Source organism: Aquila chrysaetos, chromosome 22 (assembly GCF_900496995.4).
Source record: "Aquila chrysaetos chrysaetos chromosome 22, bAquChr1.4, whole genome shotgun sequence".
Classification (NCBI taxonomy): Eukaryota; Metazoa; Chordata; class Aves; order Accipitriformes; family Accipitridae; genus Aquila; species Aquila chrysaetos.
The window spans coordinates 5562729-5575931 of NC_044025.1; the positions used below are offsets into that span (position 1 = coordinate 5562729).

The 13203-nt window shown below is 36.7% G+C and overlaps 1 protein-coding gene across 6 annotated transcripts in view; it reads right to left on the reverse strand.

Moving 5' to 3' along the window:
* TENM2 (teneurin transmembrane protein 2) overlaps window positions 1-13203 on the reverse strand; it is a 715493-nt gene that overhangs the window by 114975 nt on the left and 587315 nt on the right. For all 6 annotated transcript variants that reach the window (XM_029997792.1, XM_029997790.1, XM_029997793.1 and 3 more), the window contains one exon: window positions 6379-6584. In XM_029997792.1, the coding sequence (XP_029853652.1) occupies window positions 6379-6584 (206 nt within the window). The remainder of the gene's footprint in view (window positions 1-6378; window positions 6585-13203) is intronic.

The window sequence follows — 13203 nt, forward strand, 5'->3', positions numbered from 1 at the left end:
CTTTAGTGCCATGCTACACATCTATCTAAAACTGAGGTATAAAAGATGACCTTTCTATTTGAAATTTTTTAAGTTACATATGAGCAATATAGAGTCCTTGATACACTTAACCTTACAACAAAGGGGAAAGTATGGAAGTACTACTACCTGCCTGTTAAACATGTGGAACTGACATCAATATGCAGCCACAAAGGAAATCCATGGCAGGGTAGGAATTTGAGCCCAGGTCTACTAATGTTGAAAGCTATTGTCACAGTAAGTGCATTATCCACTCTTTCCTATGCTTTTAATTGTGGGAAAGAGTAGGAGAAGTGGAATAAAAAGTTTCACTGAACTGTTAATATCAGAAAGCGATCCACTTGAGCCTTTTTTCACACAGGATTTTTGCAGAAGAAGGTAAATCAGGTAAATTAGTACATTTAAGCCAATGCATGCCAGAGATTTAGAGATTCTGGCATGTCAGTAACTTTCAGAGTATCAGAGGTGCCAAACACACATATATCTCTCTTTTAAATCAATGACATTTGGAAATATTGCTAAAACCTATTGTCTAACAGTCAGAGGTTAAGGAGAGACTCATCACCTCCTTGGGAAATGTTATTACTCGGGCAACATCTTGGGAAAAAGAAATCTTGCTCTTCGGAACAATTGTTCACAAAGGGTCAACTAAGGAAGTAGCAATAAAAGCTGACATTTCTCACTGGCAACATGCTGTTCATCTCTGCTTGTGCTGGCAGGTTCCTCTGCCTCCCCTCTGTTTGATGCTGATTCTACCTCATATAGTAGAGAAGGCTCAGCAGTTGGCAAGATCGAAGGGGAAGAGTATTCAGGCTGAAACTGCTTTAAGTAGTTTTACCTGCAGAATCTCTTTTCACAATGATGGGGTGTGACCTAGTGAGAGCAGGTCCCTTGACATGACTCCCCATAAGGCTATAATTTTAACTTTGGTAAAGTTAAGACTGGTATTGCACCTCTTTAATCAAACTACGAAGAACTATTCCATGCTTAGGCAAAAGCAAAATGACTAAATAATGACTGAATAACTTTATGAATGGTGAAGTACCAGTGCAGACTGATACAGAATATAACAATATATTTTTATCCCTCTCTGGATTCCTCAGGACTGAGGAAAAAAGAAAGAAGATAATGTATCTGCTGGTGGTTCCCTGGCTATACAAGTCTTAACGTGTCAGCAAGTACTATGTATATGTACCCCAAAATCTAAAATCCCTGACTGAAGGGTCACCGAGATGGTATTGTGAATTCATAATCGGATAAGATTTCTTCACATGGTTGGCTGAATCATCATATTGCTTCTTGTGGCCCTGTTGATTTTCTGATTTACCACACTTGCATGATTAATTACTTTTATATAATATTGTGCTGAAGATATCACTCTTGCTTTAAAGCTACTTATTGACAAATACGCACGGATTGGAAGACCCATCTAGGAAAAGAATGAAAGTACTTTCATGATCATTAAGAAGCAACTGTGGAATTTTTAATCTGACACACACAACTGCTAAGGAACAGAGAACTAAATCACATGAATTAGGGGATGGATTTGTCAAACCAAACTAAATCTCTGAAGTAATTTGGAAGTTTCATTGAATTTATTTTTTTTTTTAAATGATCCTTTATATTTCATGGCTTCATACCAAAAGTCACACAAAAATGGCAAAAACTGCTCAGAAACAAAATGCACCAGAAATCCCAAATGACTACATCTTCAGAGTTCAATTTTGCAGGGGTAGTACTTACTATGATTAAAGCTCCATACAAGCAAGTGACTTGCCAGCCTACTCTAAACAAATTCCAAATTCACATTCTCAGTGAGTTTGTTTATTTTTACTACACAGCATACCAAAACCCTACTGCATACTTTTATTTACAAACCTAAATCTCATACTAAGTTCTTTCTGGGCAATTTGTTTTTATAATTTCTCCATTCAGTGCTTTCTACCCCCCAAAGCATTTTATTCATAGGCTAATAAGGACTTTCTTTTTCCAGTAACCATGGGGAGTCAGCAAAGCAGTTTTGGAACTTTACATATACAGTAGTGACTACACTGCACAATGCCATCTATACAGTACAGATCGACTGAGTCCAGTTGCATACAGGAAGTGAACTAGTTGTGAAAGCACAGCAAAGCAAAGAGAGCTTGCAGGGGTCAAGACTGAAAACGCAGAAAGGCTGCATAATCTTTGGTTATTTCTTAGATTTGAAACTATTTGCATGCCTCCACAAAATCTCTAACAGTGTCTGAAATTAGGAATTGAAAAGAAAGATTTCTTAGAGCTCCTGTCTTAAAAATGGATGCACATTCAAATGGCAGGGGCTGGGGGAGGAAGGAAAAAACACGTTTGGTGTTGTGGCTAGCATTCGTCTTTATGCCAAAGCCCTGTAAGACCTAAGCAGCCAAGAAAACATATGTCAGGAAAACTTGCTTGCAAAGTGCTTTCAAATTAGTTCTTCATAAAATCCAGTTGGTAATTATTCATTAAAATACACCCATGAAACATCTGATACCCACAGTGACAGCCAACCGATTTGTTTCAACATTTGAATGTGACACAACACAACAAGTACAATGCAGCACAGCATTCAGTAATAACAGCACAGTTGCCATCAGATAACTTTAAGGTGGTCAGAACACCTAAGCGCGTTTTAGCACTGGCTAAAAACCAAGGAAATGCTGAAGTTCCCCAGCTATTCAAGTTGTTTCAAATAAAGCCATTTCCTGTTCTAAATGAAAACAGTTTTCATTTTGACATGAAAAATTTGTAAGTATAAAACACTCTGCTGGAAATGAAAACAATACAACTCCATGCACTGCCTTCTCCAGGCATTACAGCGATGTTTCTGTAAGGTTACCTTATTTCATGCGTCATTTGGAATGTTCTACCAATGTGTAGTAACATCATAATTGCTGTAATCTCTGTAGAGTCACTTCATGCATTATTTGACATTTACAGTTAATTTTCTATACATTATCAATTTTATTAATATGACTATCTTCTACTAATTTCCTACTGATCATTCAAGCCCGCAATGTGCCTTTTGTTATTTCTATGTAGTACTACACAGGTTGGAATAATTTTGCTTGAAAGCAATGCAGTCCAGTTTGTAGTCTGCTTGCCACTCAAAACTGCATTTTTACGTTTCCTGTAAAGCTCCACTCCCTATGCACATGGCACACAAGGCTGCTTCTGGACAAGTTTACAGCTACATCAGTTTGACTGACTAAACCAGGCATTTGGAATATTTGCTAAACAGTAATACTGAGAAGGTTAAATCTCAGCAGGGCTCTCAGACAGGAACTGCATCTTGTTGTCTCAGGTTAATCATGTACCTAATTTGCTGATTATCGACTTGCTCCCACAAAGGATTTTACTTGGCTTGACATACCAGCACTGATCAGTGATGAACTGTCAAGTGTAGTTGTTCACTGCTTTACAGCTCATGTCCCTAACCTGCAGAAACAAGGATTTTAAATTTCAATTTTAAAATATCGTCTGGTGTCAACTTCAGACTCTTTTCGTTAATACAAAGCCATTCTGCTCCTTTCTGTCAGAACAAGGCTTCTTTTCACTAACTCAGGTCTGTAACAGCTTGCCTTTCTTTTTCCAAAATTATTTCTCTTGGTAGCAGCTTGGCTGATTTTTGATTGCTGGGCAGAAATGCCAAGCAATCTTTTGCTGTTGACAAGCACCAGGACCCTGCATGAATATGGGAAAGTAATTCTGCAGATTATACTGGTGGATTTGATTAACCCCAGTTATGAAAGAGGGTTCGAATTGCTTCCTCAAGACTGGAAAACCGGTTCTCTGAGGAGGAATCTGGCTCAGTAGGAAACACAGTTGATATTTCTCATTATTTAATTTAACAGAAAGGTCACGCAATTTATATCCTCTCCACATAATGTGGAGAGAAAGAAGAGAAACTTTGCCTGATCATAGATGAGATGTAGATGAGATCTCTCAGATGAGAACATCATAATGAAACCTAGAACAAATACATTTGATCGCAGTGCAATAGAAATCAAAGTTCAGCTTGAATTAAAAAAAATATTTTGTACTGCCAGTTACATCCAACTGGATTTCTTGTAAAAGATACAGGCATACCTCCATCACGTCTTAGTCAGAGAATTATAATTAACTTGTATTTATAGCTAACCTTGATGATTGCTTAGGAGCTTTCGTTGCCCTAAGTCATTTTCACTTCATGATTTATACTTTTGTTTGTTTTCCTCAACTAAATTGCTGTTTTTTTCATAGTGGAATGATAGAAGTGAGTGCCAAAATTCTGAACTAAATGAGACATACTCAATGAATTATGCCATTACCTCATTGCAACATTTAAAGATCCATAGACATAATTTCACCCTCAAGACAACATATTGAAGCATTACAGCCAAAATCAAAACATTCTTAAGAAGGGCTCCCACCCTGGAACATATTCTCTGTGGATATCTTCTGTGTTGCATGGATGTCTGGAAATGGCTGAAAATTAGTCAGTAGCCCTCTACAATTTCCCCAATTTATCTAGTCTGTATAGAACTTCATATGCTGTATGCTAACCTCTAGCTATATGTAAAACTGACCACTTGCCCTCCCCTCCTTGGGTTGTGGACTGCTGATCCTTATTTCTTACCAGTCAGATATATCCATTCAATAACTCACAGAACATTTTAAAACAGCACAGTACAGGAAGCTGATGGAGTTCGGATAGTCAGTTCTTAGAAGTAGAGGTCATAAACCCATGTACACCTTTTCTCTCCTCCCAACTCTATTTAAAAATTTTGGTTCTCAGTTCAGCCGACAGGCAAGAATAAACACCAAGGAACAAGAGGCAGTGCAGAATAGTTCCATAAATTTGCTTCACGTTGGGAAGCAAATCCAAAATTCAGTTAACGTAGGTGTAGTTTTCTCCAGAAAATTAATTGGTTCATTGTTTATACCATGAGTTTGTGCATGCACATGGACACAGTTCACTTAGTATCGATATCTCCTTGCAGGCAATATGAACATACCTTCCCGGCAATATGAACATACCTTCCCTATATGGCAATATGTAGCAATGCAATTATGTTAAAGCCTCTGGGCTTTTAGCTTAGATCATGCATTTTAACCATTTATGTAATTGCAGTTTGCTTTGCCAAATGAAAAAAAAAAAAAAAAAGCAGTAGCATTTTTTTTTAAATCGGAGCAAGGCATCTAGAAATATGAAATGAGGCTTTCCCAAAAGGGATCATGGAGTTCTACATTTGATTTTTGAAATCATATACTAAATAAAGCATTTTAAGTTTAAGTGGTAATTTCTGAATGAAGAACCGATTATTAGCAGCAAGAAAGGGGTCCCTTCCAAAAGCTGGTTGCTATTTCTGCTTCTCTTGCACTCTAAAGAACGGAGGCTCTTTCCTTTTAGTATGTGTAACGGCAAATGTATTATTTCTCATTACAGTTCTAATCTAAGTAAATGGGAATCCTTCCATTCACATTAATGAGTTTTCAATATAATAAAAAAATTTCCTTCTGTAACAGAAAATATAGCTATATCTTCTCACAGCAAAGAAATTAAAACACCCACTGAACAATGTAGAAGAAAAAGATACTTAAGTTTTGTCTCACTAACTTTAAAACTATGTTTACCTACAGCCCTTAGCTCTGTACTACAGGGTCACTGTAAAAATGCAGTGTTACTGAGTTTGCATCTTTGAAGTTGTTTAGAAATCAAGAAGAATTAGGTTTCCCAGCTGCAAGACTTGCCCCATGTCTGAATCAGATATTATACCTAAATACTGTCCTTGAGAAAAAAGTAGTAAAATTAAAGCTCTCAAACACATGGCCACTGCATTATGTTCTCTAATATGGCTGGGTAGCAGCGATGCCAAAGTCCGTTGGATACCCCAGCAATGGCATTCCAACAGTCTGTGAAGATTAAAACTTCTATGAAGATAGAAAATTATACGTTAACACATCTAGCTGTACATGCATTCCAACTGTATACAGTGCTTTGATACTGTGAGTTTGACCAACACCACTCATCATTTTTGACTGGTATATAACTGGATAGGTTTATCCCAATTGGTGCCAAGATTCTGTCAAAAGATTTAAAACCTTGAGTGCCAAACTGCAAGTTATCTTAAAAACCTGAATGGCAAGAACATCACTGATTCTTTCTTTTATCAATGTACTATTGCTGTATGTAGTAACCTAGAAATCTTAGTATCAGGGTGTTCAGTCAAATATCACAAATTAAGTAATTCCCAGGAATCCCTAAACTTGAGCTCCATAAGCTCCAACATAAATCTAGCATAGATGCTCTATACTTTTGCATTTTGACATTTAAAGCCAACAAATACATTGATAAAGTACCTGGGCATGTGATGGTGGGAGTCCTCTTCTTATATAAACACCAAAAAGAGCATCCTTCCCTAAGGATATGTTGAACTTCAGGAACTGTGGCTGGCTGATATGGATCTGAGACCGCCAAAAAACTCCAGGGGGTACTTCCTGGGTGACCCTGCGGCCAACTTCTGTTTCTCCGCTATCTATGCTGCTATTCCTAGTGACCCATGGTCCTATAAAATAAAACCAAATATAAATCAAATGAGATAACTTCTTTTAATACAGGTATTTTTATTCATTCAAGATGAACCTCTGTGGCAATGCCACCTTTTAAATCAAACTGTAAGTTTTCTTTCTTATTCTGATGCAATGTGCCTGCTGTTTCAATCAGTATGTGAGAATTTGGCCCGTATATTTGAAGTACAAAGACTGTGAACCTTTTTCTGTGGAACACCTGCAATCTTCTAACCCCTCCAACCCTTTAAGTCTGTGATTGCTCTTTACTGATCAAATACAGTAGACAGTCAATTAAGCACATACAAATCTCCCTGTGCTCTTTTCAGTTGCATCTTGTATGTAACAAGGTTATAAAAAAATTATCGGAAAGGTGAACTGCAGAAGTAACTTCAATCTAAATGAACTGATTGCAAATTTTTATTATCATTGTTTTATATAGTAAACTAGTCCAATAAACTCCAGATCAGAGACAAGAGTGTTGACAGAAGAAATGACATGCACAGAAAAGGATTTAGAGGACAGTTTCTGTACCCTAACAAGCATCTTCTCCTTCCTGAAAGAAAGTTAGTACAACTCAATGTGCTGCTTTTTAAGTTCTCTCTACCTGAAGCAGGGACTATCTACAAGTCTTTTTCCCTTGTGCTGTGATTAGTTAAAATCCATCATTTGATGGTTCTTCAGCATGCATTACTGAAGACAAGATACAAGACCTTTCTGGCTGAGTGCTCTGGCTTCCAGCCCATGAAATAGTCAACTTTTAAAACATGGTGGAAATTCTTTCTGTTCTCAGCTGAATGAGGCTACACATATTTTAAACACGGAGCGTCATATGTGAAGAGTTAGCAGTGCTTTCAAGCTACAGTATGTAGCAATGTTTGATTTTGTGTTCCACATTCCCAAACAACATGGTGAGTAATCCATTTTAAAATTATTACAACAGACACTGTAAAGACCAGAAAACCACAGAAAATATCTGTTAACAATCACAGAAACGGAAAGGTATCATTAATATCACTATTAAATACACACTGGATGGCAGTGATACCTCTGATACAACCTGGCAGTATTTGTTAAAAGCTCAATGTTTACTTCATGTTTTTTTCATGGTGTGATGCTATTTTCAATAAATGGCAAGTTACTTTTGAAATATATTCCAGCACTGTATGAATGTAACAGGGTGGCACAGAATGACATATAATTCCAGCAGGTAAGTACATAACAGCTTTTCTGTCTTGACTATCTTTAATTGAGAGAGCTGCAATAGCATGGTTTCAATTATAGATTCCAAATTATCTATGTTAGCAGCACTTACACTTGTACATAATGAAACAGATATTATGTTGGCAGTGTTTTGAAATGGTAAAAGAATGCTCTGAATACCAACTGCTATACAGTTTTTGGCAACTTGTTTGTTTTTTTCATTTTCTATGTTGATGGGTCTACAATAATATCACAGCACTAGGAAAAAAAAAAAGCAGAAGACGCTGCAAAGAAAGGAAAAATGGCTGAGAAGGTCAAGCAATGTGCCTTCAGAGCCGCACAAGAACACAGGTATCAACCAGATTCAAACATGTCATGTTTTGTAAAAACTATATTATTTCATTTCTAATGGATTACTGCAACAGAGGATGTCTCAAAGTTCCTACCTCAATGAAGTCAGGCACCATCTCACTAGATTTTAAATTCATCCTTACCCACAGGGATAGGAAAACCAGGTACAGAGCACATAAAATCACCTGTTGAATACTATACTGGAATCACTGGCAGAGCCAGGAAGTCAGTGTAAGGCTGAGGGCTCCTTCATCTCCTTTGAGTACAACATTACACTTATTTCATTTCACAATTCCAAGTTATGGTAATAAATGGTGATTTTTTTTCCCAACATTCTTAAAAATTGTGCTGTAAATTATTTCTTTGGAAGCAGACTGTGCATACTTAAATGAACATCATCTGTATCTACCCTGAGAACAGACTCCTTGACACACTCTAAAGAACCTTGCTCTTCAGGATCAGTATATCCAGAGTCAAAGTGAAGCAGTCAAAGAAAAAGCTATTTCCAGGCATTATTATTATGATAGAAGCTGTGTAAGTAATAAAGATGCAAAGATTAATAGTCCAGTGCCTCTTCCAGTATTCTCTGTCCACAGACTCCTTATACTCAATAAATTATCTGAATTACATATTTTTTCAATTTGGTTAATTTCATGTCTACAACAAAGCTGCTCCAGTCCACGGAAGCTAGTGCAAACCTTTGACATACAGAATACAAAAGTCAGCAAGTGTAATCTATTTCTGAAATCCACAAGTAAAATGGGTGGGAATCTGGAGCTTAGATCTGTTTGAAATCATTAGCCTTCCCCCATGTTGGAATCTGCTTCTCACTTAGTTCCTTTTTAAGCAAAACTTTATCTTTATCCTTTTTAATACAGTATATATATAATACTTTATACTTTTTAATACAGTTCTAGAATTCAGTGGAACAATGGTCATGTATATTCAGAGATATGGCTTGTATTAGCAGCACAAATCTAATATTCCAATAGTTAAAAAATAAGCAGTTTATAGTCACTTACCTCATGTCATAAACTTATATATAAAACCATATATATATCAGGGTTATTAAATACTGAAACGGCTACTAACACACATAAATAGCCTATGGCACAGAATAAGTTTCAGAAAAACGAATCCTTGTCAGAGCACTTTAAGAAGTGATGTGGTGTTAGAATGCCTGCATGCATACATCTGCTTTACAAATTACTGAGTCACGTGTTTTTCATCTGATACATCAAATAAATAGAGATTATATTGAATATTGCATCAGCCATTGTACCTCACTTTTATCCAGTGCAGCAAGCTTACTGAGCATGCAAATGGTAAGACCACCATAGTCTCTGTTGGAGATTATGGTTTCATTGGCTATTAAAGCAGCTCCAAACCACCACCGTCAATGACTTTTGCTAATTACGTTGCTTCCAGGTCTGCTGAGTATATATTCCCTAGAATTATAATTTTGCAAATAAATTTAATTCTTATGGAGGCTCAAGTTTTAGTATTTCTTGTTGAATTTAGCCTTAGCCTCCTTTGGTTTTCCAAAATTCTGTTTTGTATTTCTATCTGGGAAAGGGCATTTTTCAGGAGTCAAGAATCCTCAAATACATCAATAAAGCTAAAAAGAGAATATTCCAGTCATCAGAACAACCAGAGTTACATTCACACTACTTCAGCATGCACCTCACAGGTAAACAAATATATTGGATGCCACACTTTCCCAACAAAAAGTTATTAGAAAAAGACCATTCCTTTATATTTCTCATGAAAATTTTGAAGTTGTTAGCTTAAAAATTGGTGAAAACTGCAGGTAAACGAACTGAATTTTTAATTCTCAATCAGCCTAGAGACATGATTCAGGTTCCCAAAACTGAAATGATGCAGTTCAGTTTGGCATTATCTTTGGAAACATCTCCCCATAGGTGCTCATTTTTTTTTGCTCTACAACACGAATGACCTGGTTTCTAGTTGTCCAAACCACTCCTTCTGGAACATTTCAGTGTCTCAGGAAAATCTACCCAGGAGGAGAACTGTGACAGCTGTAGGGGTTCGACACAGCAGAGGATTTTAAGAGCAGGTTAGATGAGCAACTATCACAAGTGATCAAGATATACTTAACCTACAACAAAGAACAGATGGATGACCCCTTATTTTCAAGTCTGTATTTTTGTAGTATGGCATGCCTCTGCTTTATATCCAGCCTGTGCCATGTCTGTGAGAAACAGCTGCTGCCTCACCTCTGGCATGCTGAAAGGGAGCCTTATTTTTGCTTTTAAGAACTTAATACATGACATCCTGTTTTTATGGCTCTACATTACAATGCTGAAATAACACAATTTAGAGATGATTGAAGTTGTACTAAAATATAAGTTTTATATTTGCAAGTTTAACTAACAATTTATAAAGTTTTAAGTCCAGCAAGCTACCAGAGCGCTAAAGATTATGCATTATTGAATCATACACTCATAAATTCCTGCTGAGTTACTCTTGCTGGTAGGAGACACAAAACTAGCGAGAGCATCTTGGTTCTACTCCTTGCTTTGACACAGCCAGTGCACCTGAGTTGGTCATGATCTTGATGTCCTCAGATGACTACTTGTAAAACAGAAATATTAACAATGACCTCTTAAAAATTCTTACCTTGAAGATGAGTAATGCAGAGCAGTCACATAAAAATACTACAGGAGGTGTCTCAACATTGGCCTCTTCATGTTCCTTCCTCCCCAAGTTAGAAATACAGAAATGAAATGCAAAGTAGATATGACCACTGAACCTCTTTTCTTAGTTAACAGGCTTAAGTTTATTTTTTTAAACCTGAAAGGAGAACATCATCCTAGCTTTATATTTGCAATGCCTTTTTCTGCACTAACAGCTTCACTTATAAACTCTGTCTCTAGAGACTCTTAAAGTAAGCTTTTTTTTATAGCTCACTTCAGTCTTCATCTCCTAATGTAGAGAATGTACCTTGCCACCTGACTCACTCCCCTCCAGCTATTTTTAGAAGCTTTTCCATTTTGATGGACCACTGCAGATCACATTGAAAGAACATCAACCGTCTTTAAGTGAACTTACAGATGTGACAAAGTGACAAATCTGGGAAGAAAGACTAACCCAAACAACTCATACTATTGTGAACAAATAAATCCCAACATCATTATCTCTGCTGTCGGTGACTGTTTTAGAGTTTCATCTGTTTATCTCATAACCCCATGGATACTTTTTTTTTTTCCTGTGATTTCCTCTCTAAAAACATCTACAAAAGAGAGTTTTAAAAGCGTACTTCTTCATCTTACCCAGGGGAGCCATTTCAATCACTCAGTCAAACATATATTTATCAACTAAATAACACTTATTCATTTAAACTGCTGTGTTATTTACCCAGTTGAATTACTATTTTGGCATATACATTTGAAAAGACTGTTTTAGCACTCAAGTATATTTGCCTTTGAAGCTATCAAACAGGCAATACATGACAACAGCAATGTAAACTCCCCCTGCTAACTTGTCAGCAGGCCTCATCTTTGAGCTGGAGGTCGGTTTCAAGGTGGCAGCTGATAGGACATGCCCAGTCAGCCTTTAATTTAACTGATGGCAAGCAGTGTCAGCTATGGAGGCAGATCTGTATCTACACTGAAACCAGATATACTTCAGTATTTATTATGGGCTCCTCTCCCATACTGTAGTTAAAATTAAAAAATAAAAATGAAATCTGGCGACCAGCAGTGTCACGCTACAGACATCACATTTAAATAGCAATTAACTCCAGAGCTTTGACTGTGTGCCTTTATAACGGTGATGACTGTAAATTGCGTCTTGATAACACTCTTGAAAAAAAAACCTAGCAGAATAACCGTTCCAACAGATCCATAATGAACTACCAAGATAATTTGGACAATTTCAAATCAAATACAAGGAATAAATATCACCAATGTTGGTTCAAGAGAATTCTCTTTCCTGTACCTCTTCTCTTCCTGTACCTCTGCATTTCTTACAAATCACTGCTGCAGACGTAGCTTTCCTTATCGTTTTATCTAACTTATTTTTCTGTTGTTGTTTGTTATATAGTTAGGGATTTTCACAGATGACTCAGAATTCCAGAGAAATTCATGGTACCGCTGTGTAAAGGAAACTATTCAATATAAAAATACACTCCACTGACTTTTTGCCAAAAAAAAAATACATGGGAATTACTATGTTTTTCAATGATAGCTTGATTTTTTCCTCAGGTAAATCTGCTACTTACATGACCAGACATTCCTTATTGTTTCAGAAAGGCAAACAAAAAAAGTAGAAAATGTCTTTTTTATACAAATTCCTTCAGTGGAAAAATCAGTGCTATGCACTATTACCACACTGATCACTTCCTGTATGAATTTAGGCTTCAAAATATCTCCTACTAATACCTAAGTGCCCTAGGACCCAAGGGAAAACAAGATTCTTTTTAAAATGTGTACAATAGATTGGCTGCGGATGCAAAACAAACTCCCACAGCTACAATAAAGTAAAAAGCCAAGAAATGAGAGTTTGTCTGGAGAAGCTGCTATGACACATCTTGAACTTCAGTTGTGCTGAAGATGCTGAGGTACTAATGAGCTCTATTTTGTAAAGTGAGGAGGAAAGAAGCTTCTGAATTTATATGAGCTTTCAGGAGTCCGGTAAAACAGCTTCTGAAACAAAATCAAAATCTCAGATTTTCTGGTCAGTATCCCATATTTCTGATGTGGTGAAAGGAAAGAAATTCTGCAAAGAGAGGATCTGCTTAAGACCACTGCTCTGGCTCAGCTGAAGTCAAACAATCTGACCCTGCAGGTGGAATTAAGAAACATGCCTTAATACCCTGATACACCTAAAACTTTAGGCACACCTTCACGTTCATGTGGGCATGGCTTCACAAGATTCATTGTTTTCAGAATCAAAAGCAAATTATAACTGAAATAAAAGTAAGATCTGTTAGTTCACTGCATTTCACAAAGAACAAATATATACTAGCATGAATTTCTACATCAACATAACAATAATCTCTGATGGTATATAATACACTTCATCACCTAACTTTAAAAACAG